This window comes from Bubalus kerabau, chromosome 2, assembly GCF_029407905.1.
Source record: "Bubalus kerabau isolate K-KA32 ecotype Philippines breed swamp buffalo chromosome 2, PCC_UOA_SB_1v2, whole genome shotgun sequence".
NCBI classification, from domain to species: domain Eukaryota; kingdom Metazoa; phylum Chordata; class Mammalia; order Artiodactyla; family Bovidae; genus Bubalus; species Bubalus kerabau.
The window spans coordinates 203,053,658-203,081,621 of NC_073625.1; the positions used below are offsets into that span (position 1 = coordinate 203,053,658).

Consider the following 27,964-nt stretch of genomic DNA (forward strand, 5'->3'; position numbering starts at 1 on the left):
TGTGGATTTTTCATATATCAACTTTATGATGTTGAGGGTGCATGCATGCTAAGTCGCTTCAGTTGTGTGACTCTTTGCAACCCTATGGACTGTAGCCCACCAGTCGCCTCTGTCCATGCAATTCTCCAGGCAAGAATACTGGAGTGGGGTGCACGGCCCTCCTCCAGGGGTTCTTCCCAATCCAGGGATGGAACTCACATTTCTTAGGTCTCCTACATTGGCAGGTAGGTTCTTTCCCACTAGCGCCACCTGCAAAGCTCACATTCCCTATGTGTCTATTTTTTGTAGAGTTTTTATCCTAAACGCATGTAGACTTTGTTTCTGTATCTTGAAGAAGTGGCATCGTGGGATGCAGGAGCGTCCCCTGTGAAGACTCCTTGCCCTTGTCCTTATCTCTACTCTTAAACCCTTACCAGCCTCTTTCCTCAAGTCTGTGGGAGAAACCCTTTCAAAATATAAATTGGATCATGTCATTCAGTTGCTTAAAGTATTTCAGTGGGCCCTTACAAACTGTTAGTAAAATCCAGACTTCTTCCCATGACTTTCAAGAGTCTCTGCCTTCAACTCCTGCCTGTCTTTCAAACTTGTCTCATGCATCTGATGTCCTCTTGTGTCCAGCATTACACCTGGTACCTTTTACAACTTTTATTCGTTTTATGTCTGGCGGTGCTGGGTCTCTGTTGCCGTGCAGGCTTTTCTGTAGCTGCTGGGTCTCTGTTGCTGTGCAGGCTTTTCTGCAGCTGCGGAGAGCTGGGCTGCATGCTGGTTGTGGAGCACGCTCTCGTGGCGGCTTCTCTTGTTGCAAAGCACAGACTCTAGGGCACGTGGGCACTGGGCCCTGGGGCACAGGCTCAGTAGTTGCCGTGATACAGGCTCGGTGGCTCCGTGGCGCATGGGATCTTCCTGGATCAGGGATCAAACCCGTGCCTCCTGCCTTGGCAGGTGGACTCCTTACCACTGAGCCACCAGGGAAGCCCTACGTCCGATGTCATCTAGTGTCCAGCATCGCACTCCGACAGACTGGCTTGCTTTCTTTCCTTATGTGCGCCGGGTTTCCGGCGCCTCTCATGCCTCAGGGCCTTTGCGTGACTGCCTTTTCTTTACCTGACCATCTGCCCTGGAGCTGGCCTCTCCCAGTTATCCTGCCACTTCACCTTATTTATCTTTTTCAAAGCCTTTAACAAAATGTGTTAATTGATATGTATACTTTCTTGTTCATTGTCAGTTTCTCCTGCCAGAATGTCTATGAAGGCTTTGTCTTGTTCCATGTATATCTTCAGTGCCTAAGTCAGAGCATAATTCAAAATCAACATTTAATATCTATTTAATACCTGAATCAGTAATTGTCAGAAATTTAGTTTAAAACCTGGAGCCTATGTGAAATGAATTGTTAAAATGAATAAATTCCTGAAGACAGCAGCCTATATAGCCAGTAAATGAAGATGTGGAAATTTAGAATTACATATCTTAGAAGTAACAAAACCAAAGACAGTACCAGTAGTAGGATTTGAAAGAACTGCTAAATTGCAAAACAGATTTTTTTCACTTCCCCTAAGTTCAAGACAAGAGGTTTTCAAAAGGCGTAGAAAAATAATAGGAAAAAAAATGATAGGGGAAAAAAAACCTCTTGCTGCATAGGTAATGTAATTCCTCCAGGTGATTTGGTATGCTGGGTTGTGTTAAGATGAAAAAAATATATATCTGTCTTCAAATCTAAGCTAACACACATATTTTCTGTAGAAACGGATTAACTATGAAACACTAATACTGTTAAATGTAAAATCATTCTTAACTGTTATTCACCTCATTTTTATTGCCCACAGCATGAGGCCACTAATTTTTTGGATGAGACGAACATGTGGAAAACTCCAGAGTCTAGTAGAGCATCTTATCTATGGTTATAAAATATTTGATCAGAATGTGATACACATCTGTTGCCCTTAGTGGTAAACTGAGGCATAAGGTCTGTAATATATATGATGGTCAAGCATTCCTCATATTTCTTAATCAGAATTAGCCTCAATGACACCAGAATATGAATTTATATTTCTATTTGGGTATGGACCCCATGTCTTTAATATGCAAAAGTGAATCTTTGAGTTTTATGTTTTCAGAAGGCAGCCCTATCTCAGATGCAAATATCCTTGGGAAAAGCCTCTAACTCCTGGGCACTGAGTTGTGCCCACTGGATCTTTGGCACTAGGCAGTCTCTTCTATAATTAAGCTGTACTCTGTCCATGAGGTTCAACTCCTTGCTTTTTCCCTTAGATAAAAGAGAAGCCTGAATGGGTCTTTCGAGTGAAGTCTGTGATTTGCCAATATCTCTGGCTTTCTGTATTACAATTTATTTCAAGATTAAACTGAAAAGAGGGTTATTTCCAAAGGAGGGACTTGGTTTAAATTTAGTCCCCATTTCAGTCTGAAATAAGATGGGGCTGCTTGGAAGCAATTTTCTTGAAGATGATTTAGTGAATAGTAATAATTTTAAAAATCACATCTGACAGCCCAGATGCTTAGCTCTCCAAGAGTAGCCTGAGTGTAGGTAGACCGCATGTGCGGTCTCACGTAACAAGAGGACAGCATTCATTCCACACCTTTCTGAGACCATTGTTCTTAGAAAACTGCGCATTGAAGGACTCGCATGGCATTTTACCATGTCAGCTTTTCTCGTCATCCCAGGCTGAACAAGCATCTTGCCGGTTGTGTATTTCCTCCCTTAGGGAGCAAAACCCTTCCTGGAAGCGTCTTCCGGTGAACCGTGTCCGCCCCCTACATTTTTACGATGCTTGCAACCCCGTCAGATATGCTGGGGAAAGCTCAGCACGTAATGGTCTGGAAATTTTACGTGCGTCCTGTGTACATTTTACTTTCTAAAACACACAAGTGTTTTCCAGTGAATTCAGAAGGTATGGCAAACTCGTATTTAGTTGCTTTGAGCAACATTAGCTGTAGGCAACAAATTCTGATAAATTCTCTTTTTATTTTTATCCTGTTAAAAGTATTCTCTAATTTTCCTTATTCTGGCTTCTTAGATATATGCTCATCATTTAAAAGTGAAATTTAATTTCCAAATACATGCAGTATGGGGCTTTTTAAGTGTCTTTGATATTAATTTCTCATTTAAATGCTTTCTTCTTCACAATCACCCTCCATGTTTTCTCAGTCTTTTAACTTAATTGAGACTGTCAATGGCTAAGCCTAAGATCTCTTTTGGTAAAGAGACTGTACTTCAAAATATGTGGGTTATTTTGAATTATTTTTTGATGTTGATTTCTAACATAATTCCACAGTGATAAGAGAACAGACTCTGTATGATTTCAGTACCTTTGGACCATGAAATTTTTGCACCTTGTTTTATGTCCCTGGATATGTTCCAGTAGTTCCTGGTTTATAGTCTATGGGAACGTGAATAGAATTTGTACCCTGCTATTGTGTGAAAATTGTACAAATCTTAACCCTGTGAATCAGTTCATGGTGCTTTTCAGGCCTACCACATCCTTCTACTTTTCTGTTTATTCATTCTATTCGTTTTTGAAACTTTGATATTGAAACTCTAACTAAAAATCTTAATTTGTCTACTTAAAATAACTGTAATATATAGTGGAACTATATGTAACTTTGTTCTTATTTTCCAAGTCTCCTATAAATGTGTTATCATACTTTCATAATGTCCAGAAGAAAAAAAGAAGGCGTGGCAAGCACAGCACCTTGAAGGGAGGGACGATGTCTCAGTCCGAGTCCTCGGGGCCTGGCACCGCTGTCTGGCTCGTGGCACTGAGGAAATGCAGCTGCTGCTGAATTTCTTACGTGTGGCGGCCCACCCTGTTTGCTCGGGCTGCAGCAAGGTCACTCCAGTGTCCTCTCCTCTTCTCAGTGTTTGCTGTGCTAACGGCTTCATGCCCTCCACCATGGTCAGTCTCACATCTGTAGCACCCAACAGTTTTTGGCCCAATCATTCACAATATTTTCTTTTATACTAAAAATGCACAATAGGAATAAAAAGTTGATCTTAAGGAGGACTGGACTCCCCAGAACTCTAGGTTTACACTCCCCTCTAGCCCTGAAGCTCTGTTTCTTCTGCTTGGGCTCTAGCCTCAGAGAGATGATGGCTTTATAACCTGCAAAATCCGTAAAGCAAAAGAAAGAGGTTAGCATCAGTTCAGTCAGTTCAGTCGCTAGTTGTATCCAACTCTTTGCAACCCCATGGACTGCAGCATGCCAGGCTTCCCTGTCCATCACCAACTCCTGGAGCTTACTCAAATTCTTGTCCATCGAGTTGGTGATGCCATCCAACCATCTCATCCTCTGTTGTCCCCTTCTCCTCCTGCCTTCAACCTTTCCCAGCATCAGGGTCTTTTCCAATGAGTCAGCTCTTCACATCAGGTGGCCAAAGTATTGGAGTTTCAGCTTTACCATCAGTCCTTCCAATGAATATTTAGGACTGATTTCCTTTCGTATTCACTGGTTGGATCTGCTTGCAGTCCAAGGGACTCTCAAGAGTCTTCTCCAACACCACAATTCAAAAGCATCAATTCTTTTGGGCTTAGCTCTCTTTACAGTCCAACTCTCACATCCATACATGACCACTGGAAAAACCATAGCTTTGACTAGATGGATCTTTGTCGGCAAAGTAATGTCTCTGCTTTTTAGTATGCTGTCAAGATTGGTCATAACTTTTCTTCCAAGGAGCAAGCATCTTTTAATTTCATGGCTGCAGTCACCATCTGCAGTGATTTTGGAGGCCCCCAAAATAAAGTCTGTCACTGTTTCCGTTGTTTCCCCATCTATTTGCCATGAAATGATGGGATACCATGGTCTTAGTTTTCTGAATGTTGAGTTTTAGGCCACCTTTTTCACTCTCCTCTTTCACTTTCATCAAGAGGTCTTTAGTTCTTCTTTGCTTTCTGCCATAAGGGTGGTGTCATCTGCATATCTGAGGTTATTGATATTTCTCCTGGCAATCTTGATTCCAGCTTGTGCTTCATTCAGCCCAGTGTTTCTCATGATGTACTCTGCATATAAGTTAAATAAGCAGGGTGACAATATACAGCCTTGACGTACTCCTTTCCCAAATTGGAACCAGTCTGTTGTTCCATGTTCAGTTCTAACTGTTGCCTCTTGACCTGCGTACAGATTTCCCAGGAGGCAGGTCAGGCTGTCTGGTATTCTTATCTCTTGAAGAATTTTCCACAGTGTTGTGATCCACACAGTCAAAGGCTTTGGCATAGTCAATAAAGAAGAAATAGATGTTTTTCTGGAACTCTCTCACTTTTTTGATGATCCAGCTGATGTTGGCAATTTGATCTCTGCTTCCTCTGCCTTTTCTAAAACCAACTTGAACATCTGGAAGTTCAAGTACTGTTCAAGTACTGTTCAAGTACGGTTCAAGTACTGTTTAAGCCTGGCTTGGAGAATTTTGAGCACTATGTTGCTAGACTGTGAGATGAGTGCAACTGTGTGGTAGTTTGAGCATTCTTTGGCATTGCCTTTCTTTGGGACTGGAATGAAAACTGACTTTTTCCAGTCCTGTGTCCATTGCTGAGTTTCCAAATTTGCTGATATATTGAGTGCAACACTTTCACAACATGATCTTTTAGGATTTGAAATAGTTCAACTGAAATTCCATCACCTCCACTAACTTTGTTTGTAGTGATGCTTCCTAAGGCCCACTTGACTTCACATTCCAGGATGTCTGGCTCTAGGTCAGTGATCACACCATCATGGTTGTCTGGGTCATGAAGATCTTTTTTGTACAGTTCTTCTGTGTATTCTTACCACCTCTTCTTAATATCTTCTGCTTCTTTTAAGTTCATACCATTTCTGTCCTTTATTGTGCCCATCTTTGCATGAAATGTTCCCTTGGTATCTCTAATTTTCTTGACGAGATCTCTAGTCTTTCCCATTCTATTATTTTCCTCTATTTCTTTGCATTGACCACTGAGGAAGGCTTTCTTATCTCTCCTTGCTATTCTTTGGAACTCTGCATGCAAATGGGTATATGTTTCCTTTTCTCCTTTGCCTTTAGCTTCTCTTTTTTTCACAGCTAATTGTCAGGCCTCCTCAGACAACCATTTCACATTTCTTTTTCTTGGGGATGGTCTTGATCACTGCCTCTTGTACAATGTCATGAACCTCCATCCATAGTTCTTCAGGTACTCTGTCTATTTAAGAAAGTTAGCATCACACCTTCTTAAACTACAGACTGGTTATTTTTTATTTTTTTTTAATTGTAGGACAGAGTTAGTATGGAGCGTTGGCAAATGGGCTGTCCTGAGAAACTTGGTAAATTAGGGGGAATTTAGAATGAGGACATCTACCGTAGGCAATAGAAATCCAACTCAGTCATAAACACCCATGTAACTTAGCCCCAGAACCAAGAAACAGAATATGTCCATTCCCCTAGAAATTTCCACCAGCCTCCCACCACTGCTATCTGATTTCCATCCACGTGGACTAGTTTTGCCGGTATTCTGGTGTCGTGAAGATGAAACCATTCAGTATGCAGCCTTTTGAATGTGGCTTCTGTCGCTTAACCTAATGTTTCTGAGATACCTCCATGTTGATGTTGTTGAGTATACCAGTTCTTTTTCGTTGCTAAATATTCCATTACATCAGTATATGATTTGAAAACCTATTCTCTTGTTGATGGATTTGGGATTGGTCCTGGTTTGGGATTGTTATGAATAAGGCTGCTTTAAACATTCTTATCTATGACCTTCTGTGGACATATCCTTTCCTTATTTCTTGGGTTAATATCTAGGAGTGAAACTGCTGGATCCTAGAGAAGTAACTCATCAAGCTGTTCACTTAAGATGTGTGCATTTTGGTGTACGTTAATTATTTCTTTAAAATCGACTGCACATGCAATACTCAGAAATGCAGTTTTAAAAGCAAACTAAACTTCTGTTGGTTTAGTTAATTTGTTTAAATAAGGCACTAAATGAGCAGCAATTTGATTTTTCATTTCAATAAAGTTTGTAAATCAGTGGCAAAAAAAATAATAAAGTGATCTGAGTTTCTGAAAAGTGAAACTGGTGTGAAAAACACCCTGAACTATAGAAAGCAAACAAACCAGCGAGACAACAGAAGTCAGGTGCTGTGGCCTGAATGTGACGTCCCCCCGAAGTCCACATGCTGGAACCTAACCCTCAGTGTGATGGTGTTAGGAGGTGACGGCCTTGGGGTGATTGAATCCTGAGGATGGAGCCCTCCTGAGTGGGATTCGTGCCCTTATGAAACAGACCCTGAGAACTGTCCCACTGCTCTGGCACGTGAGGGCCTGGTGAGGGACACCCATGTGTGAATCTGGAAGTGGGCACTGCCAGACAAGGAGTCTTCCAGCCCAGCCTCCACAACTGTGAGAAATGAATTTCCATTGATTTTGACTAAAAAAACAAAACAAAACCCAAAATTCCAACTCAAGTAAAGCACTAAAGTCAGATTTATTGTAAAGATTATAGTTTTCTGACAGAATCAAATAAAATACACCAGACTTACCTGTTGCTCTGTCTCCTCTGTAAAAGGGGAAATGTAAAAGGGCAAATTTCTGGAGAAGGAGATGGCAGCCCTCTCCAGTATTCTTGCCTGGAAAGTCTTGCCTGGTAGGCTCCTCTGTCCACGGGGTCACAAAGAGTTGGACACGACTGAGCGACTTCACTTCCACTATAACATGCACACCTAGATGTCGGGATTCTTATAACCAGGCCTCAAACTCCATTTCTTATTCTATGTCCTCTCCATCTCTTCCTTTTCTCTTTCTCTCCGTCCTTCTTTCCTTCAGGGTATTTGCCATCTTTCTTTCCTCCTCCAAATGGCAGTTGAGTGCTGACAATAACCACTTCTCAATTCGAGGGGGCAAGAAATTAAGCTAGACTCTTAGCTGATTCCAGATTCCTGAGGAAAGATGGAGTGACTCAGCTCACGTCAAGTGCCCACTCAGGTTTTATCAGTGTGTGTGTGTGTGTGTGCACACGTGTGTGTGTGTGTATGTGGTAAGGGGAGGGGGTGGTCAAGGATACAGAGAGATCGCACTGTGGTAGAACCACAGTGGTTTCCATGACAACCCCGAGGGCTGAAGAGTTGAAATAAGAGACAAGATCCAGAAAAGGGGAGGGGGGTGGTCAGAGGCAGTTAGACAAATGAAGCCAGCTGTGGGTCATTATGTCACTGTGGGTTGTACAATCATATCTCAGCAACATTTTCTTAGAAACCGAATTCCATTTAAATATGTATTAAAGAGAAAAGCACATAACATAGAGAACACAGGAAAAGCTTTACACCTCTCTGAATGGGCTCCTGCTTCATCTCCTCTGGATTCTCTCTTGTGTAGCCTTTTGTCAATCAAATAGCCTGAGACATACCCTGGGAAGAGCTCAGCCACGTTTCAGTGGCATCTGGGGATTTCAGCTTGTGTTTGCAAGTTGAACAGTGAGCAGTTAGATTTTTAAGCTCCTTGTGGGGAGATGGGGGTTAGCTGAGTTGGGGAAGTCAGAGGATGAAAAGGCCACCTGCCACCCCATAAACAAGACCAAGAAAAACCAGGTCTTTCATTCTCCACCTCCCTGGTTACTTCCACCCCACAGGGAACAGCAGATGTTCAGCCTGAAATAAAAGGAATCAGATCTGCAAGTGTACACACACGCACACCCACACCAGCAGAACTCAACTTTGAGAAAGAAAAACTATCGAGGCTCCCTCCACCAGGAGTTCTCAATCCTGCCCTACGAGGAGGGACTCAGGTCTCCATTCCACACTGCATTCTCAGTGCCTGTTTAAGTCTTCCGAGTCCAGAGCTTGCATCCTTCCATCTGCATATCCCCAGTCTGTAGACTGGGGATAACAGAGGCCTGCCCTCCTGACAAAGGCTCCATGAACTGAATATTATGCTGATCCTGCTGATGGATGGTATCATGGCTCTGATGAACCAAATCGTATGTGAAGCACTTTATGGACATTAGCATTTTTATCCCCACAGCAATCACGGAGATAGGTTGTTAAGTTCGTATACTAGACACGAAGACTAGTTAAGGATAAGATCATAGCTCAGATGGTAAAGAATCCACCTGCAAAGCAGGAGCTAAGCTAAGCTTAGTCACTTCAGTCGTGTCTGACTCTGTGCGACCCCATAGACGGCAGCCCACCAGGCTTCCCCGTCCCTGGGATTCTCCAGGCAAGAACACTGGAGTGGGTTGCCATTTCCTTCTCCAATGCAGGAAAGTGAAAAGTGAAAGTGAAGTCGCTCAGTCATGTCCGACTCTAGCGACCCCATGGACTGCAGCCCACCAGGCTCCTCCGTCCATGGGATTTTCCAGGCAAGAGTACTGGAGTGGGGTGCCATTGCCTTCCCCTGCAAAGCAGGAGACCCCAGTTCAATTCCTGGATCGGGAAGATCCCCTGGAGAAGGGATAGGCTACCCACTCTAGTATTCTTGGGCTTCTCTTGCAGCTCAGCTGGTAAAGAATCCGCCTTCAATGCAGGAGACATGGGTTCGATCCCTGGGTTGGGAAGATCCCCTGGAGAAGGGAAAGGCTACTCACTCCAGTGTTCTGACCTGGAGAATTCCATGGGCTCCTCAGCAAGTACACAAGGGAAATCAAGAACTACATTTTCAGTCCCAAACCACCTGACTCCAAAATCCAACTGAAACTTAGCGTCAGTTTATCCAGCAAAGCAAAGTTAGAAATTCCTGCCCTGTCCTCAGTTCTCTGAGCCCTGAATGCCAGCTGTACTGTAGCTAACAGAGCATTGAGAGGAAAGAGGTTTCCATGGGAAATGAGCTTCGCATGCCAAAAATATAAGTAAAAACTGAATCACAGAACTTTCTGATAATTCATCAAGCAGTAATGCTTTTGATTTGTGCACTTTTTTCTGTAGGTTATACTTTAATGAGGGTTTTTGAAAAATGAATCATAAGAATTCAACAAACTTGTAAGTAGAGAGCTCAATTATATACATACATCTTCCTTGAGAGCAATAACTTCATTTTATTCATCTTTGAATCCTTTTCCTCGTGAAATTGCTGGCACAAAGCACGCGCTTGATGAATACTTATTGGAATTTGATTCATTCCTTTGTATATAGACACGTTTCCATATCCACAAAATAATAGAATGTTAGAACAGGAAAGCACCCAGTGTACCGGCTGATGAAACTCAGGTTTTGTTTAGATTACAAGTGGCTTAAAGAGGAAGGGGTCAGAAAATGTACTCACAGAACTAAATTCCTATCTTATAGACCAAAGTGTGTTAGAATATGCTCTTTGCACAAATAAGTTCCCTCTGGGGTAAATCTCCCATCAACCACATGAAAGCATGTGTTTCAAATGTGCTTCAAAAGATCCCATCCAATGACCAAACTGCATCTGATCCGGTTTTAATTTCTCTTGTCAACTGAAATTTATTTAGCAGTGCAGCTTCTGGCTGCAGGGCTTCCCGGGTGGCGCTAGTGGGAAAGACCCTGCCTGCCAGCGCAGGGGGTAAGAGGCAGGAGTTCGGTCCCTGGGTCAGGAAGACCCCCTGGAGGAGGCCATGGCAACCCACTCCAGTACGCTTGCCTGGAGAATCCCATGGACAGAGTAGTAGACTACAATCCGTGGGGTTGCAAAGAGTCAAACACGACTGAAGCGGCTTAGCACACACGCACGCTACTGACAAGAAAAGGATACTAATGTTTACTAAATATGTATTTGTGAGCAAGGCAATTTGTTCACAATATCTCATTTAATTTAATTTGCCATCTTTGCATCACCCCTGAGAGTCTGGATTTTGTTTCTGCTTTGCAGGTGAAGGAGCTGGGTGTCCAGGTAGCACACCGCCTGAGATTACAAAATCAATGAGGGAATCAAGCAGGGTAAAATTGAATCGGACTCTGGTTTTCAGAATCCCAGACTAGGACATTTGTCCACTAAAGCACTCTGCCACAAATCAGAACATAATTCTCCTAAAAGGAGCCTTTCTACTTCAGGCATTCTGAAGCCTATCCTGAAGTTCCCGTATGTTACAGCAGAAGCTATCCTCAAGTTCCAGAATAACTGTCACTTTAATCTTCTTAACCCTAATGCTATTACTTGTCATGTCTCATCAAAAACTCAGCGTACCTTAGTATTTCAGGAAGGACATGTCATTAACAAGAACACAAGAAAGACAACAGAACTACTATAGTCTGGCCATTTGACTTGGGCTCTCCCCTGATGTTTGTGCTTTGAATTGCTCATAAATCCATCCATTTATTAAATAGCCCTGTGGTCACAGCCGAGCTCTGGGAGAATTTCTTCCCATTCAAATATATGCGTTTCAGTCTGCTATACACGTTATTGTTCTTTATTCTTCACTTGCTCCGTGTTTGAGAGTAAACTTGTAAAATCCTTATTCCATCATCAATTCAAATATACAAAATAGTACTCCAGTTTCTTTCCAGACTCAGTTTCATCCTTGTAAGTTGGAAGCCTTTTTATTAACTGAAATAAAAAATCTCTTTGGTATGCAAATATATCACATTTGTCAACAGATAGCACATTCTCAGTGTCTCCTGCGTGTACGCAGACTTGCACTCATCCGTATAGTTTGGCAGAGGGACTGAGAGAGGAGGTTAAAGAAGCAATATCTTAAATATTTGAATTTGTTTATGATTATTTTATTCATTTTTGTTGGAGTATAATTCCTTTACGATATTGTGTTCGTTTCTGCTGTACCGCAAAGTGAATCAGTTATATGTTTACATATATCCCCTGAAATTTGTTCACATTTCTCCATCAGTCTGCAAATACTTTTCCTGTGGATATGTTAGGACTTTTTAAAAACATAATTTTACTCTGGTTTTGTTGTTGTTCAAGAATTTGGCCTCGTAGGACTTGTTAGAATAACCCTGAATGTTTTACTATGGTAAACATTTCACTGTTTGGGCTATGCTGGTCTGTTCATGTTGCAAAGCTCATCCTTGAGCGGGTGTGACGTATCTTCACACTAATCCCATGAATGCATTCCTCTCATCCCAAACCTAGAGTCAACTGTTAGGGCTTGGAGTCAGTGGGTGGTCTGGTTGAAGCTGTTGTAAATGAGCTAAGTTAGTGGAAATTAAATTAAGATTAAAAACAAATTACAGAATCCCAAGGTAAACATCTTTACAGTTTTCCCCTGAAGTCCCCTAAAAGAATGAGGACAGCAGAGAGGAGGCATATGGCAGACACAGCCTGCTTCCACCGCGGCGCAGAACGCGCTCGGCAGGAAGGGCTGGCGGACTCCAGCGTCACTAGATTCGAGGCTTCCACAGGCTCCCTGTTCAAACCCAGAAATCTGCAATACCAGAAGAGCAGCAGCTTTGACTAGTTAGCCATAGCCAAAGAGGCAGAAATATGAAGCAAGCAAGATGCCAAGTTAGGGGGGAAAATGGAAAGATCTTGAAATTATGAATTGAAGAGCCAGCAGGCACTAAGAATGACAACTGGAGGAGGGTGGAGGGGCCATGGAGAAGCATTTCTGCCCAATGAATTGGGACTTAAAGGATTTGGTTTTCATGTCATTGAGGAAAATGATTAAGGAAAATTCCGAGGTGAACATCTGCAAGATGCTAAGCTTTTAGTGATGTGGTAATCCCACTTATATTTTCTACCCTGAAGATTAAGCAGAGCATATGGTGACCGATCTGTGTCCCTGCACTCTGCCAGCTTTCAGAAATAGCCCCAAATCTGACTAGTGCTAACGAAGCATATTTATATTCTAGGATGTACAGTTTACATTTTTTCTTTGAGGTTATTAGTCACCCATTTTTTTGTTTATGGTACAAAACATTAGCCTCATATATGGGAAAATACCCAAAATGCCAAACAGGCTTCTGTGAAAAAGAGCAGTGGGTGGCAGATCAGAGTCAGCGCCCCTACGGGTCACGCGCCGAGGAGTAGGTTGCCGTCCTCCACTGCACCTCCGGCACTTCACCTGGATACTCACAAGAAATGGCATCAGTTCAGTCAGGCTAAAGCCTGTAACAAAAAGCTCCACGTCTCCATGGTCTGATACGGTCCATAAAATAAGACGTATGAGGCGTGTTCCGTTCATATCATAAGGTACAGGCGGTGGGCAGACAGTGGCTTCGCACAGGCTGACTCGGGGGCCCAGGCTTCCTCTTCCTCCACCAGCCGTGAGGCCTCACCATCCTCTGGAGCTCACAGCCCTCCACTGGAGGCTTGGCACCTCACCCACCGATCCATTGAGACCAAGAGAATGTGGAGGCTTTCTCTGCACCACTCAGGGCCCAGATCTAGAAACAGCCTAGATCTCTGCTCCCCTGCCCCGGCACAGCCAGTCAGGCGAGTGGGCCCAAGTGCCAGTAGTCTGGGACCCTCATCAAGCTGTGCGCCTGAGGACACAGCTGGTGAGCGACCCACGCATCTGAGCCTCAGGACCTTCTACCGCTATTTCTCTGCTATTTTTAAATTCCAGTTTAAGAAAGCTTTCAAACACTGAGAAAGGGTTGCAGCCAAACTAAATTTTTGCTTCAGTTCTCTGTTTGCTTTATTTTACTACAGTGCTTTTATTGTGCCTTTAAATCAGAATTTGTTCTTAGAAAAGATGGAATTGGCACACATGACATTGCTTAGTATTTGAGGAAGATATGAGGAGTGGAAAGGGAAGGCAGCTTTCTGGTATGTGAGTGTCTGTCATTGTAAGGAAGCCTGGCCTTAGAATATGAATCTACCAAGCCCATTGATAAGTTGAAGGGTATTCGTAACTGTTGACTGAAAAAAAAAAATGCACAGTGTGAGAGCTGTGAGTTAACTTTTATTTGGGGGGAAATGAGGACTATAGCCTGGGAGACAGCATCTCAGATAGCCCTGAGAAACTGCTCCAAGAGGCAGGGAGGGAAGGTCAGTGTGCATGTGACTTTGGTGAAGGGGGAGTACATGCAATCAAGCACATATTTTTCCAGAAAGTTTCTGCTGGTCTCGTGAGGCTTTTACTAGTCATAAGGAATAGTCGTCACCATGAAGGATTTCAGTGCTTTTCTAGATGCAAGGAGATGCAAGAACTAAGCTCATAAAATCTCCTGAAATTATCTAACCATTTGCAGTCTGTTCTGCCAGTTTTTCCAGAGCACAGAGTACCTCATCCCTAGTCTCCATCCTGAACACCTTTCAGAGGCTGTTGAAGGTCAGCGGCTGTAGCAGCATATGATTTAATTCTTGTAGCCGTGGATGTGGATGTGGATGTGTGTGCGTAGTCACTCAGTCATGCCCGACTCTTTGTGACCCCATGAACCGTAGCCCACCAGGCTCTTCTGTCCTTGGGCTTCTCCAGGCAAGAATACTGAAGTGAGTCGCCGTTTCCTCCTCTGGGGCATCTTCCTGGCCCAGGGGTTGAACTCGTGTCTCCCGTGTCTCCGGCACAGCGGGCAGACTCTTTACCCACCGAGCCATCCGGGAAGCCCTGTGGCGGTAGATGGCAAGTGCCAGTTTGTAGGTGACAGACCTTGAAGTATTTTCTCAGTTTTTCTAAATAATTTCCCACAGAGTCACTTTAATGGAACCTCCCCAAGTAAAACAAATAGTCCTTTAGGAATTGTGAGTGAATTAACAGAAAGGGAGGAGTAAGAGAAATCTCAACAGCAATTATTTACAGCCAGTGCTGAGGAGAAGTCAGGACACCTCCTGACGGTTGAGTGGCTTCCTCTGTGAGGCTCCAGATGAATTGTTTTGGAAGCATCTTTCTTCCCTAAATGTGGTGTGCCCTCACAGTCCAACTAAGGCCAGAATTGCTCCTTCAATTACCCAGCCTTTCTAATTTCTTTCAACCCCCAGAGAAGCAACCTGACAAGCACAGTTCGACACAGCAGATGGGAAAGGGGAAGGCCAGGACTGGTTTGCACAGATTTGTGTAAATAGTTGTGAAAGCATCATCCTTTCCATTGGCTCACTTGTGCATATTGTGCAATCATCGAAATAATTGCCTTAAAACTTGGAAAAAAATGTATTCTGAACAGCAGTCTATGCATTTCCTCTCCATAACTAAAACAGTGGTCTGTATGGATCTGTAAGTAATGGAGTTCAATAGTTCTGTAAATTCAGAAAGACTCACTATAAGAAATTCTGCCCATTTTAAATGGATCTGCCTTACTCACTGTTCACGTCTTTATGAAGAGGTTTCCTCAGCAGATATCTCTGTGGTTTCCCCCAAAATAGAAATGGCCATTTTGTGACTAGGTTGCCATATGATCATGCTAAAAACATATACGGCTCCCTGGTGGCTCAGATGGTAAAGAATCCGTCTGCAACGCAGGAGACTCTGGTTTGATTTCTGGGTCAGGAAGATCTGCTGGAGAAGGCATAGGCTACCCACTCCAGTATTCTTGGGCTTCTCTTGTGGCTCAGCTGGTAAAGAATCCACCTGCAATGCGGGAGACCTGGGTTCAGTCCCTGGGTTGGGAAGATCCCTGGAGAAGGGAACGGTTACCCACTCCAGTATTCTGGCCTGGAGAATTCTGCGGACTGTATAGTCCATGGGGTCACAAGGAGTTGGACATGGCTGAGTGACTTTCACTAAAGGAAGAATGCTTTGGGTGAGAACATTATTAGAAAAGAGACAAAGAGAAGGAAATGGCATGTTTTTAAAATATGATCAGGTATATTTTATCAATGACAACTTTTAACCTCGGAACTTCTGGAGCACCACCAGGGGATTAAAACTGCAAAACAATATATCAAAACTGCGATACATTTGTTTTTAAATTTCAGTGACTTGGAATTCCATTGTGAACTCTCACGAGGAGTTGCTTTCAGTCTATATGCAATTAGTCAATATACCTTCCCTATTTTGCTCCACACATCACCTTTGTAAAACAAAACCCTAACATTTAAATTAATTTTATTAGAGTGACTTGATGTACGATTTGTGTTCGTTTCTGCTGCACAGCAAAGTGGATCGGTTATACACAGACACACATCCACTGTCTCTAGATTCTCTTCCCATGCAGGTCGTCACAGCGCGCTGAGCAGCTTCCCTGTGTTAGTCAGCAGGTTCTGTTAGTTACCTATTGTGTATATAGTAGTCTGTATATGCGGAGAAGGCAATGGCAGCCCACTCCAGTACTCTCGCCTGGAAAATCCCATGGACGGAGGAGCCTGGTGGGCTTCAGTCCATGGGGTCGCTAAGAGTCGAACACGACTGAGCGACTTCCCTTTCACTTTTCACTTTCATGCATTGGAGAAGAAAATGGCAGCCCACTCCAGTGTTCTTGCCTGGAGAATCCCAGGGACGGGGGAGCCTGGTGGGCTGCAGTCCATGGGGTTGCAGACACGACTGAGCGACTTAGCAGCAGCAGCAGCATGTGTATGTCAATCCCAACCTTCCAGCTTATGTCTCCTACCTCAGTCTTCTGGTTACCATACGTTTGCTTCCTGTGCCTCTACTTCTGTTTTGTAAATGAGTTCATTTGTACCATTTTTTAGATTGCACGTATAAACTGTGTCATATGGCACTCGTCTTTGTCTGACTTACTTCTCTCGGTATTGCAACCCCCAGGCGCATCCGTGCTGTGCAGATGGCACTAGCCCGTTCATTTTAACGGCTGAGTGACCTTCCATGCACGCTCCACATTGCGTCCATTCTGTTGTCCGTCTACTCTCTGTCCCTCTGTTGACGGGCATTTGCGTTGCCTCCGTGTCTCGGCTACTGTGAGCAGTGCTGCAGGACCATTGGAGTGCGTGTATCTTCTGGAATCATGGTTTTCCCTGGATGTGCGCCAAGGAGTGGGATCATATGGTCACTCTATTGTTAGATTTTTAAGGCCCCTCCATACTGTTCTCCATAATGGCTGCACCAGTTTACATCCCCTTCAACAGTGCAGGAGGAAAACCCTGACTCTAGAAGCTTGGCCTCATATCTCCTAACTGTGAGACTTTTTTCCTCACCTAGAAGTTATTGAAAGTGAAAGCAAAAGTCTCTCAGTCATGTCCGACTCTTTGCGACCCCATGGACTATACAGTCTATGGAATTCTCTAGGCCAGAACACTGGGGTGGGTAGCCTTTCCCTTCTCCAGGGGATCTTCCCAACCCAGGGATTGAACCCAGGTCTCCCGCATTGCAGGTGATTTCTTTACCAGCTGAGCCACAAGAGAGGCCTAAGAATACTGGACTGGGTAGCCTCTCCCTTCTCCAGGGGATCTTCCCGACCCAAGAGTCTAACCAGAGTCTCCTGCATTGCAAGCAGATTCTTTACCAACTGAGCTATGAGGGAAGTCCTGTTATTGAGTATTTGCTAAAAGTATGAATGCTGTGATGAATGATATTCATCTTGCTTGAGTTTCAAAGATTTATTTCATTAAAAATATGAACTCCAAACAAATGTGTGCATTTGGTCATGTAGAAGCTGCCTATGATCCCAGTATTGTGGTCCTTCCTATATGGTGGTGGTTAAATCGCTAAGTTGTCTCCGACCCACGCAACCCTATGGACTACAGCCTGCCTGGCTCCTTTGTCCATGGGATTTTCCAGGCAGGACTGCTGGAGTGGGTTGCCATTTCCTTCTCCAGGGGATCTTCCCGACCCAGGGACTGAACCCCATTCTCCTGCATTTCAGGCGGATGTTTTATTGACTGAGCTTCCATGACTTGCTAGATAGACCTGTTCTTATTTTCTGTAGCTGAGTGAGACTATCTGAGTACCTACCATAGTTCACATCTACAAAGTGCCTCATTTCAGTTTGTTCTAACACCGTCTTCAGCCTTTCAGTGTGTAATTGGCAGTGGGCTTCCTAGGCAGCAAGCCAGGCATTTCCTATTCACTTTAAAAGTGCCACCGAGAGTTGTGATGCAAAAATTCTCACTCCAAATTGAGCATCTTTGTTCACCGACCTGGTTTGGAACCGGAGTACCCAGCATGTATCCTGAAAGTCTTCTGAAACCAGCTATTGTGTTTCCTTACCATTGCATAGTAGCTGGTTTTACAGGCTAACCAGGAGCCATCGTACCCTCATCAGGAGCTGGTCACTGGGGGGCCTGGAATCTCAGCTCCACATAATGAGTTTAAACTGTGTAAATTCTTCTAGCATTGATTAGCCTGCCAAGCTCCCAAATCATTGATTTGATGCATACCTCCTTAAACCTGAATCTTTAAAGACGTGTGTCATTGCTGAGAGACTTCTAGTTAGTTTTCATCACACAATTGTATGTATTTCCTTTCTTTTTCATTCTAGGATAATATGAACTACGTATCAAAAGAATCCTTTTTATGCAACGGTTAAGGGATATCTTTTGGTTTTTTTTTAATTCCAAAGGTAATTCACATATTTGAATTCAAAGAAGTTAAAATTGTGCTCGACTTAATTTGTACATATTTCAGTGTCTTACTGATTATATTCATACTTGGGGGCAATTTGAAAGTGCCTCATTTTACTTAAGTGAAGCAGATAAAGAGGTTGAGAGAGAAAAGAATAGAATGTCAAGCTATTGCTTCTTCTAAAGTGCTCCCTCCAGTGCTGTACAAAGAAAAGCGTCTTTTGCACATGGATAACAGCCCTTCTATAAATACAGGCAGCGATTTGGAGATGTTGTGTTTAAGTCTAGCAGCCTCCTTATTAAGAAGTCTTTATATATATACAGTAGTTTTTAAGTTGGACAGACCCATCTGTTCAGTGTTTAACTCTGCATCATCTAAATAATAATGCCCTATTTCTTATTACCTCAATTAAAAGAAAATTTTCTTCATAACCAATGTATCAATAATAATATATTACCACTTATTAACAGGAATTAGCTTTATGCCAGTTCAGTTCAGTTCAGTCGCTCAGTCGTGTCCGACTCTTTGCAACCCCATGAATCGCAGCACACCAGGCCCCCCTGTCCATCACCAACTCCCGGAGTTCATTCAGACTCACACCCATTGAGGCAGTGATGCCATCCAGCCATCTCATTCTCTGTCGTCCCCTTCTCCTCCTGACCCCAATCCCTCCCAGAATCAGAGACTTTTCCAATGAGTCAACTCTTCGCATGACATGGCCAAAGTACTGGAGTTTCAGCTTTAGCATCATTCCTTCCAAAAAAATCCCAGGGCTGATCTCCTTCAGAAGAGACTGGTTGGATCTCCTTGCAGTCCAAGGGACTCGCAAGAGTCTTCTCCAACACCACAGTTCAAAAGCATCAATTCTTCGGTGCTAAGCTTTCTTCACAGTCCAACTCTCACATCCATACATGACCACTGGAAAAACCATAGCCTTGACTAGACAGACCTTTGTTGGCAAAGTAATGTCTCTACTTTTGAATATGCTATCTAGGTTGGTCATAACTTTCCTTCCAAGGAGTAAGCGTCTTTTAATTTTATGGTTGCAGTCACCATCTGCAGTGATTTTGGAGCCCAAAAAAATAAAGTCTGACACTGTTTCCACTGTTTCCCCATCTATTTCCCATGAAGTGATGGGACCAGATGCCATGATCTTCGTTTTCTGAATGTTGAGGTTTAAACCAAGTTTTTCACTCTCCTCTTTCACCTTCATCAAGAGGCTTTTTAGTTCCTCTTCACTTTCTGCCATAAGGATGGTGTCATCTGCATATCTGAGGTTATTGATATTTCTCCCAGCAGTCTTAATTCCAGCTTGTGCTTCTTCCAGCCCAGCGTTTCTCATGATGTACTCTGCATATAAGTTAAATAAGCAGGGTGACAATATGTACTCCTTTTCCTATTTGGAACCAGTCTGTTCTTCCATGTCCAGTTCTACTTACCAAATGCACCAATAGGTGAGGATTCTTTGTGGATCATTAAATTGCAGCGATAAGATATGTACACATCCTGTGCTTGGTCACTCAGTCATGTTTGATTCTTTGTGAACCCATGGACTGTAGCCTGCCAAGCTCCTCTGTCCATGGGATAACCCAGGCAAGAGTACTGGAGTGGGTTGCCATTCCCTTCTCATAGGGGATCTTCCCAACCCAGGGACTGAGCCTCATATCTGGCATCTCCTGCGTTGCAGGCAGATTCTTTACCACTGTGCCACTGGGAAGCCCAGCAGGTTTCCTGGAGACAGAAGAAAGGGGCCCTCTCTGGCAGAACGCTGGACGTGATGGCCAGAAGGAAGCAGAAGTGAACAGGAGACATGCAGGGAGCGTCTCAGTGAGGGAACCTGGAGAGCACCACTGTGATCAGGAAGGGAACCGACAAGGAGGGCCACTCCACAGAGGCCTTGCTGCAGTTCATCGCTGCGTTGCCTCTAAGGATCTTGAACGATATGGACAAAAAGATCAAAATTATTTTTTAGTTGCTTTTGGTTGCTGTACTACATCTCTCTTCAAGGCGATACTATGTCAGATGCGGCCAGCTGGGCCTCCAAGGTCTGTTAACTTTACACATCCTCAAAACAGCTTTAGTTTTCATCATGCTTTTTGAGAGGAAGAATGAGGTACAAAATTCCTTTCTGTTAAGCCACTGAAATCTAGTCCGTTATTTGTTACCTCAGCTTTGCCTGTTGTATCACCTGCTTCCCAGGGATGTGTAGCTAATAAGTGACAAGACTGTGGTGATTCCAGCTCTTGACTGCTTTGCTGTAGGACCCCCTACATGGGTCCCGTTCCCCACATGCAGGCCTTTCACCATAATTTATATCAGTGAACAGTTTTTGCGGGGCTTCCTACACCGCGGGCTCAGGGAAGCATTGCCTAGCTCTAACCGCCGGTGAGGGGCTGGGTCCCTCGACTTGGGCGTCCTGCACCAGAAGCGATAGCAGTTCGGGGAAGAGACTACTCCTCCAAGCTTTAACAGTCTGTCTTGACCTCAAGGTTCCCGGTGAAATTAGGAAATCTCAAAATTACTGGTCTTTTCATTAAAATCTCATTTCTATTCCAAAGTTAGATAAAAAGCAAAGAAAACATAACAGAAACAGCATTACCCACTTGAGTTTCAGACCAGCCTCAAAGATCTCTTTAGATTAGATGGTGGTGAGCACTCAAATGAGCTGAGCTGAAATGAGTGCTCCCACATTCAAAGCCTCGTCCTTCTCTGGAGGTTTCTAATTCCTGATGTCTGCGGCTCACGGCTTGTGGCACCCCCACGCAGCCTGAAGAGGAAACAGCAGGTCAAAAATGAGACCTGGTGGCTTGACCATTATTCATGGCTTTGTCAGAGTGGACTTCTTAACTATGTGAACTATAGGGCGGTTTGTGAGTATCCTTCATTCGTCTTTTATTTATCCCAAACAATCACCAGTGCTGGTTAACACTGCTCTTCAGTAAAGGAGACAAATGCTGTGGTAACCCCCTTTTCTGAATGGGGGAGTATGCTCCTTCCATCTACCCTGTGACTTGATCAATGTGGCGTTAGTAACAAACAATGTCACGAGTCAGTTGAAGAGAGAGCCTTGTAATTTGCATCTCGTTTCCCCATTAAGCAGTTAGCTGCTTTGGGGCTTATGAGAGCCCGTAGTTGAGACGACATGTGCAGGCCACGCAGGGGCCCATCCGTCCCACCTGCAGAGCAGGCAGAGGATGGGATGCATGTCCTGCCTCCCTTGGGCCGCCGTTCGGAGCGCTGGGTCTGGGTGGTGGGCTCACCAGCAGGTGCTTCCTTCTTGCCCCGTCGTGGGCAGTCCCTCCATGGCACACCCCCTTGAGAAGCGCTGGAGGGAAGGGAGAAGTCACTGATAATGCCTCATCACGCGTGTCCCTTCTGCTGGTGCCCTGTAGCTCCTGTGAAAGGCAGGGCCCCACACCTCACCGTCACAGCTCCATTGTCAGAGCAAAACAGGATTTTAGTGGATGGGGGAGAGAGAGGAAAGAAATCAAAGAGCTCCCTTCCCAACCACAAGAATTCATAAAAATCCTAACATGAGGAAGATTTGTTATTAGAAAATTTTAGAACTTAAGAAAAAACATGAGTTGAATGGCCAAGATCAGGTATGAACCTATGAAAGCCCTTATTAAAGTGTCTTCATTCAATAAAAGAGACAGCATTAAGGGATGCAATGGCGCGTGCCACATCTAAAATTACTATTAATTGTAGTATATTTGATTTCCGTTTGCAATTCAATCTCAATAGTAGAACTTCGGGCCTTTTTAACACAGTTAAAAAAATTGTGAATTTGTTAGCCTTTTTTTGTAGAGAATCTTCTGAGGACTAAGAGGCCGTTTTTCCCCTCCCGATCCTCCATGACAGTGAGCAGTATTTTTGCAGCATAACAGTGCAGGCTCCCAGCTCCCGCTGGACTCACAGATTACTCTGTGACTTACTCTATGCACGTCCAGATTACTCACAGAGTAATTTAGGTGGATAGGACTGGGGAAAAAAGAGAAGAATCTTTGAAAACCTATCTACCAAAGCTGAGAAAGTTTCTTACACAGTCTTCAAGGTTATGAAGCCTTACTTCTTTTTTAAATTTACTTTTCTGGGAGTATAGTTGTTTTACGGTGTTGTTAGCTTCAGTGTACAGAAAAGTGAATCAGTTATACATAAACATGCATTGACTCTTTTTTCAATGTCTTTTCGCATATCAGTTCAGTTCGGTTCAGTTCAGTTGCTCAGTCGTGTCCAACTCTTCGCGACCCCATGAATTGCAGCACGCCAGGCCTCCCTGTCCATCACCAACTCCCGGAGCTTACTCAGACTCACATCCATCGAGTCGGTGATGCCATCCAGCCATCTCCTCCTCAGTCCCAATCACACTTATATGCGGAATCAAGAAAGGGGGCACGGACGAGCCTTCCTTCCGTCTGAAGCCTCGCGGGAGGCCTGGGCTCCGTCCTCTGCTCTCACTGCGCGTCCTCCACCCTCCACCGTCCCTTTGGCTGGACTGAAGGGCACAGCCCAAGGACGGGAGCCTTCCTGAGCTCGCTCACAGCTTCACTGGCACAGCTCTGTTTCCTTGTCTTGAATCTGACTTACTTCCCTTTTGTCTTCCCAACCTCTATCACCTTAGTCTTTTTTCCCCCTAATTACCCCCACTAGAGCACCAACAGTTCTCATTGTCTAAAAGGTGTAAAAACTCATGTGGGAGTGACTCAGAATTGGATAGCTGCCTTCCTCAAAACTTTCAAAACTGTTATGTCTTTTAGTTCAGAACAAGAAAATGGGATCAATAAACATTTTTCATCCCAAGGTCATAGCTGTGTTTCTCTCCTCCACCCCCACTGGAGAAAGAACGCCTAGAATTCAACCAGTTTCCTAAAAGATCTGTGACTCCAAGGGTTAACAAGACACTTGGATAATTCAGCATCATGAGTTTTGGGGGACTCTACTTTGTGACAACCATCAAACCAGATTAAATTCCGAGGTTCGTCAGACACTTGGTCTTTCAGCCCGAGAAACAGCGTTAACTGCTGAGCAGGTACCTGAGAAAACTCCTGGTTCTGTGGGAGGTCACTAAGAATCAGAAGGCGTGGCTTCTGGTGGAAAAGTTCCACCACTGACTTGCTGCATGAATTGGGCAAGTGTTTTCATGTTTATGGACCACTGTTTCCTCATCTCTAATTAGGGAGTTGGACTAACTCGTTAGTTTCAAACCTGACCTGGAGATCTGGGCCCCACACCCACCCACCACCGATGGAAAGAGACTGGTTGGAGTCTCTGTAACCTGATTTTTTTAAGGAACCCTCCTCAAAGCATCCTATCGTCTGACACGTGTATAAACCATTATAGCTGAGACTCTGTAGGGTCACTTCTAGCTTTAAAACACTGCACGGTAGTTGCTCAACTGTGTCTAACTCCTTGCAACCCCATGGACTGTAGCCTGCTGGGCTCCTCAGTCCATGGAATTCACCAGGCAAGAATGCTGGAGTGGTTGTCATTTCCTTCTCCAAGTTAAAATACTGAGTTTCCATTAAACTAGTATTCTCTACACTAATGGTAATCTGAATTAGCATGAAGTATTGATATTAGTCAGGATTTCTCTGATAGTTCAGTTGGTAAAGAATCTGCCTGCCATGCAGGAGACCCCGGTTTGAGTCCTGAGTTGGGAAGACCACTGGAGAAGGGATAGGCTACCCACTCCAGTATTCCTGGGCTTCCCTTGTGGCTCAACTGGTAAAGAAGCTGGCTGCAACACAGGAGACCTGGGTTCAATCCCTGGGCTGGGAAGATCCCGTGGAGAAGGGAAAGTGTCTCATTCCAGTATTCTGGCCTGGAGAATCCCATGGGCTGTATAGTCCCAAAGAATCCCAAAGAATCCCAAAGAATCGAACATGACTGAGCGACTTTCACTTTTATTGATATTAGTCAACAGAATGAATGTATCAGAGCATTCTTTTTAAAATACATGTGATTAATAATATATGTGGATGGAATGACTTATTCAGAGAGCCTGGCACAGTAGTGCTGGCCATATAGCGAACACTGACCTCATAGGATTTGCAGTGGAAGTAAGTGTGATATCGTGGCTGAGCAGCATCTGCCTGAGTGCTGATGACAGTGAATGCTCCATGAGTCGGTAGCTGACAGGATGGTAATCGGGCTTCCCAGGTGGCGCTAGCGGTAAAGAACCTGCCCGCCAATGATCCCTGGGTTAGCAAGATCCCTTGGAGAAGGAAGTCCAAACCCACTCCAGTATTCTTCCCTGGAGAATCCTATGGACACAGGAGCCTGGCAGGCTGTAGGGTCTGTAGGTCTATAGGGTCGCAAAGAGTCGGACACGACTGAAGCAACTTAGCACACGCACACACACAGGATGATAATAACAGTGATGTTGGTTATAAGATCTCACTACTCAAAGTGTGTCCCGGGGGCGAGCAGCATCAATATTCTCTGGGCGCTCATCGGAATGCAAGTCTCAGGCTCCACCCCAGACCTCCTGAGGCAGAGCCCGCATTTTAACAAGATCTCTAGGTGATTTGTGTGCACACAGAAGTTCAAGCAGCACTGATACAGAAAAAGTCTTGGGGTTCAGCAATTCCAGGGAACCATACTAGTAGTGAACCATGGGGGTCGGGAGTCACACTCAAATCAGAAGATGCTAAGGCCGGTGCCTTTCTCTTATTCCTTAGAGAGTGTCTCTGACCTGGAGATGTCGGACTTGCTGAATCCCCCTAGCATGCTCTTTCTCTCATCCAAACTGTACTGAAAAGCTTTTCTAAAAACACAGTGTTATGTCTACCATAGTAGCTATAGCACTGTAATTTTGCTTTATTTTTCACATTTTTAATTATTCAGCTGTTTTATTTGTCACCGCTTAGGGAATTATTGCAAAACTTATGTCTACAGCGCTACTGATTAATGCATATTTAGGCAACTAAACAGATGTAGAATGGGTTGACTGCTTTGATAAAATTAAACATTGATGAAACATATATTTGCAAAGCAATAATGATGCTGGCATGTGTGTAAATGATAACAGATCCAGCTCCCTAATCATCTACAAAACACAGTGAGGGGGGTGACAGAATTAGCAAATACGTCTCACTTACTGGGCAGATCACTTCCAAGCGCGTGTTTTTTTCCATGTGAATAAAGTTATGTTAATTCATAGCATCTATTACCACTTTAAAATAAGAGAAGTATATCTAAGCAAAAAACAATGAGACCCGAAGCATATTTCCAAAATATATTATAATTTGCAGAGCTTTTTTGTACTTCATGCAAGGTGCCTGTTTTCTAATGTATTCCTCCGCAGTAATGTAGTTTGATTTTATGCAAGATGTGTTTTGAGCTTAACTGAATCTATGTTTCACATTTGTGTTTCCCATTTTAACATCTCTGAAATTGGGATCTGTCATAATTGATGGCATGTCACAATTCAATCGACAGCATTTTTTAAAATTTTTTACAATCAATTGGATCTTAAAGTCAATTAAATTGAAAATTAGGATCTGTAGTGAACTTAATGCTAGTCCACATGCTAAGTCACTTCAGTCGTGTCCGACTCTGCGACCCTAGGGACTGTAGCCTGCCAGGCTCCTCTGTCCATGGGATTCTCCAGGCAAGAATCCTGGAGTGGACTGCCATTTCCTTCTCCAATCCTAGTCCACAGAATACAATAAATGGAACATAAAGACTCAGCCACCTGTATTTAAGTAAGAAGGGCAAGCGAATAAAGAGATAGAAATGACATTAAATAAGAAACGGTTCCACAGATTTCTGTTTTCACAAGAACCAGAGAGCAGAATCATAGAAGACAAGGTAATTTAGCAAAAGGGCAAGAAAGAGCAATAAGGGAGATGGAAAACGAAAGGAGAGCAAATAAAGCACCCAGCTGGGAAACATAGCCAATGAGCGCACCGCTCTGACCACGGTTTCCGTAAGTGGTGTGCCCTATGCCAGCCAGGAAATTTGCTGCTCCCTTTTCCGGACTCAGGAGATGCTCCCAGCATCTTTCAAGGGGTGTTTTCTCTCTGCTGGGCCACACGGGTGGGCCAATCACCCCATCACCTCTGAACTGCCATCTCTTTCCCTGCCTCCTGTGTTTTACCCTGGCCCACACCACCCATGTTACCATCCAGGGTTCCTGGCTTCCTTAATCAATAGAAATTGATAAAAGGCCAAACAAGAAATTCAGGCAAGTCTTTATCAGGGCCCCTGCTGCACAGAGAGAACCAAGAACAGACAACAGGTCCCCTCACTTGCTCACTCCCCACGGTGGGGGCAAGCTGGTCCTTATGTGGGGCAAGGACTGTGCCCAGGGCTTGAGCCAGAGGCAGCCTAGATGATCCGCCCACCCCGTAGGTGGTGCTGAGTGCAGGGTGCAGGCACAGGACCCTGCTTTCTCTCCCGACCCCGGCTTTTGCTCCTGGCTCTTCAGAAGTGGCAGTTGGTTGTTTTGTTTTGTTTTGTTTTCTGGTGTTTTTTATCTTGCTGTCCACTGTTAGCCCCAACTGCACATTTTTTTTGGTCCCTTGTAGTTGCGTTCTATTCCGTTGCCTGAGGAGGGTGCATCCAGATACAAACACAGCCGCAGAGGGTCCCAGGGCGCAGGCTGGTCTCCCGGGTGTGAGTGATGGTTACAACTTCTGTCTGTTTCTTCTTTCAGGTGATATCAAGATTATCAAACAAATCGACAGTCTCACAGGTATGGCTTTTTGCCAAAGAGCAAAATATTTATCTAAAATTTGTGGGATTTCCAACAAATCTGTTTCCCCCTTGAAGATTTTTCGTATTCACCTTTGACTTCCCCTAAAACACTTCACAATGAGAGATGTGGTAATTGACTCGACTGCGTTTGGGACCAGATAGACGGAAACTCATAAATCTTTTAAGGGCCTTATTGTATTGTTAAAGACTAGTTTGTCACCAAAACCTGCCCAAAATATCAAAGTCCTGAAGTGTTCATCTTAGTAGAATAGAGCTTGTAGATCAGTCTCAACTTTTCAGAACCCTCCAAGTTCATGGAAAACTTCCCCCCAAACAGTGGCTTGTCAGATTTATAACCTAGACTTTTATTGCCAGTCATCCTGTGCCAGGAGCCCTGTGCTGCTGCTGCTGCTAAGTCGCTTCAGTCGTGTCCGACTCTGTGCGACCCCATGGAAGGCAGCCCGCCAGGCTCCCCTGCCCCTGGGATTCTCTAGGCAAGAGTGCTGAAGTGGGTGCCATCGCCTTCTCCCTGTAAATGGCTCCTTTTCTTGCCTTGTTCTCTTCATGAAACAGAGCCCCCCAACTTTCACACACACACTCAGAGACACACAAATAAATCCAGCTGCAGAACACGTTACAGAGATGTCAGCACCGGACTGAAGATGGTTGGAGGAGGGGAGCAAACTGAGCTACTGTTGAGGAACATTTTTAAAACTCTTAAAGCATCTCAGTGCCGTCAGCCACGTTTCTCTCTGGCACTAACTGTCTTTCCTCTCCCTTCTCTACAAAATCCCTCCCCAGGAACTAGGAAAACTGTCCTCCCTGTAAATTCTCCTCAACAGGCATCCTTTCCTCATTACTGTACCTCTTTTCTGCCAGCCTTTTCCATATTCTCTTTCTTGTCAAGAGAAATTTAGCCTTCTTTTGGATTTTCCAATTTGAATTCTTCACCACTCCACAGCACTCTAAAAATGAACATCCCTTCCAAGAATACACCACCC

At 44.1% G+C, this 27,964-nt stretch overlaps 1 protein-coding gene across 1 annotated transcript in view; it reads left to right on the plus strand.

The window, feature by feature from the left end:
* KCNH8 (potassium voltage-gated channel subfamily H member 8) overlaps window positions 1–27,964 on the plus strand; it is a 479,646-nt gene that overhangs the window by 405,599 nt on the left and 46,083 nt on the right. Inside the window, exon 12 of the mRNA XM_055570028.1 lies at window positions 26,923–26,961. Coding sequence (XP_055426003.1) covers window positions 26,923–26,961 — 39 coding nt within the window. The remainder of the gene's footprint in view (window positions 1–26,922; window positions 26,962–27,964) is intronic.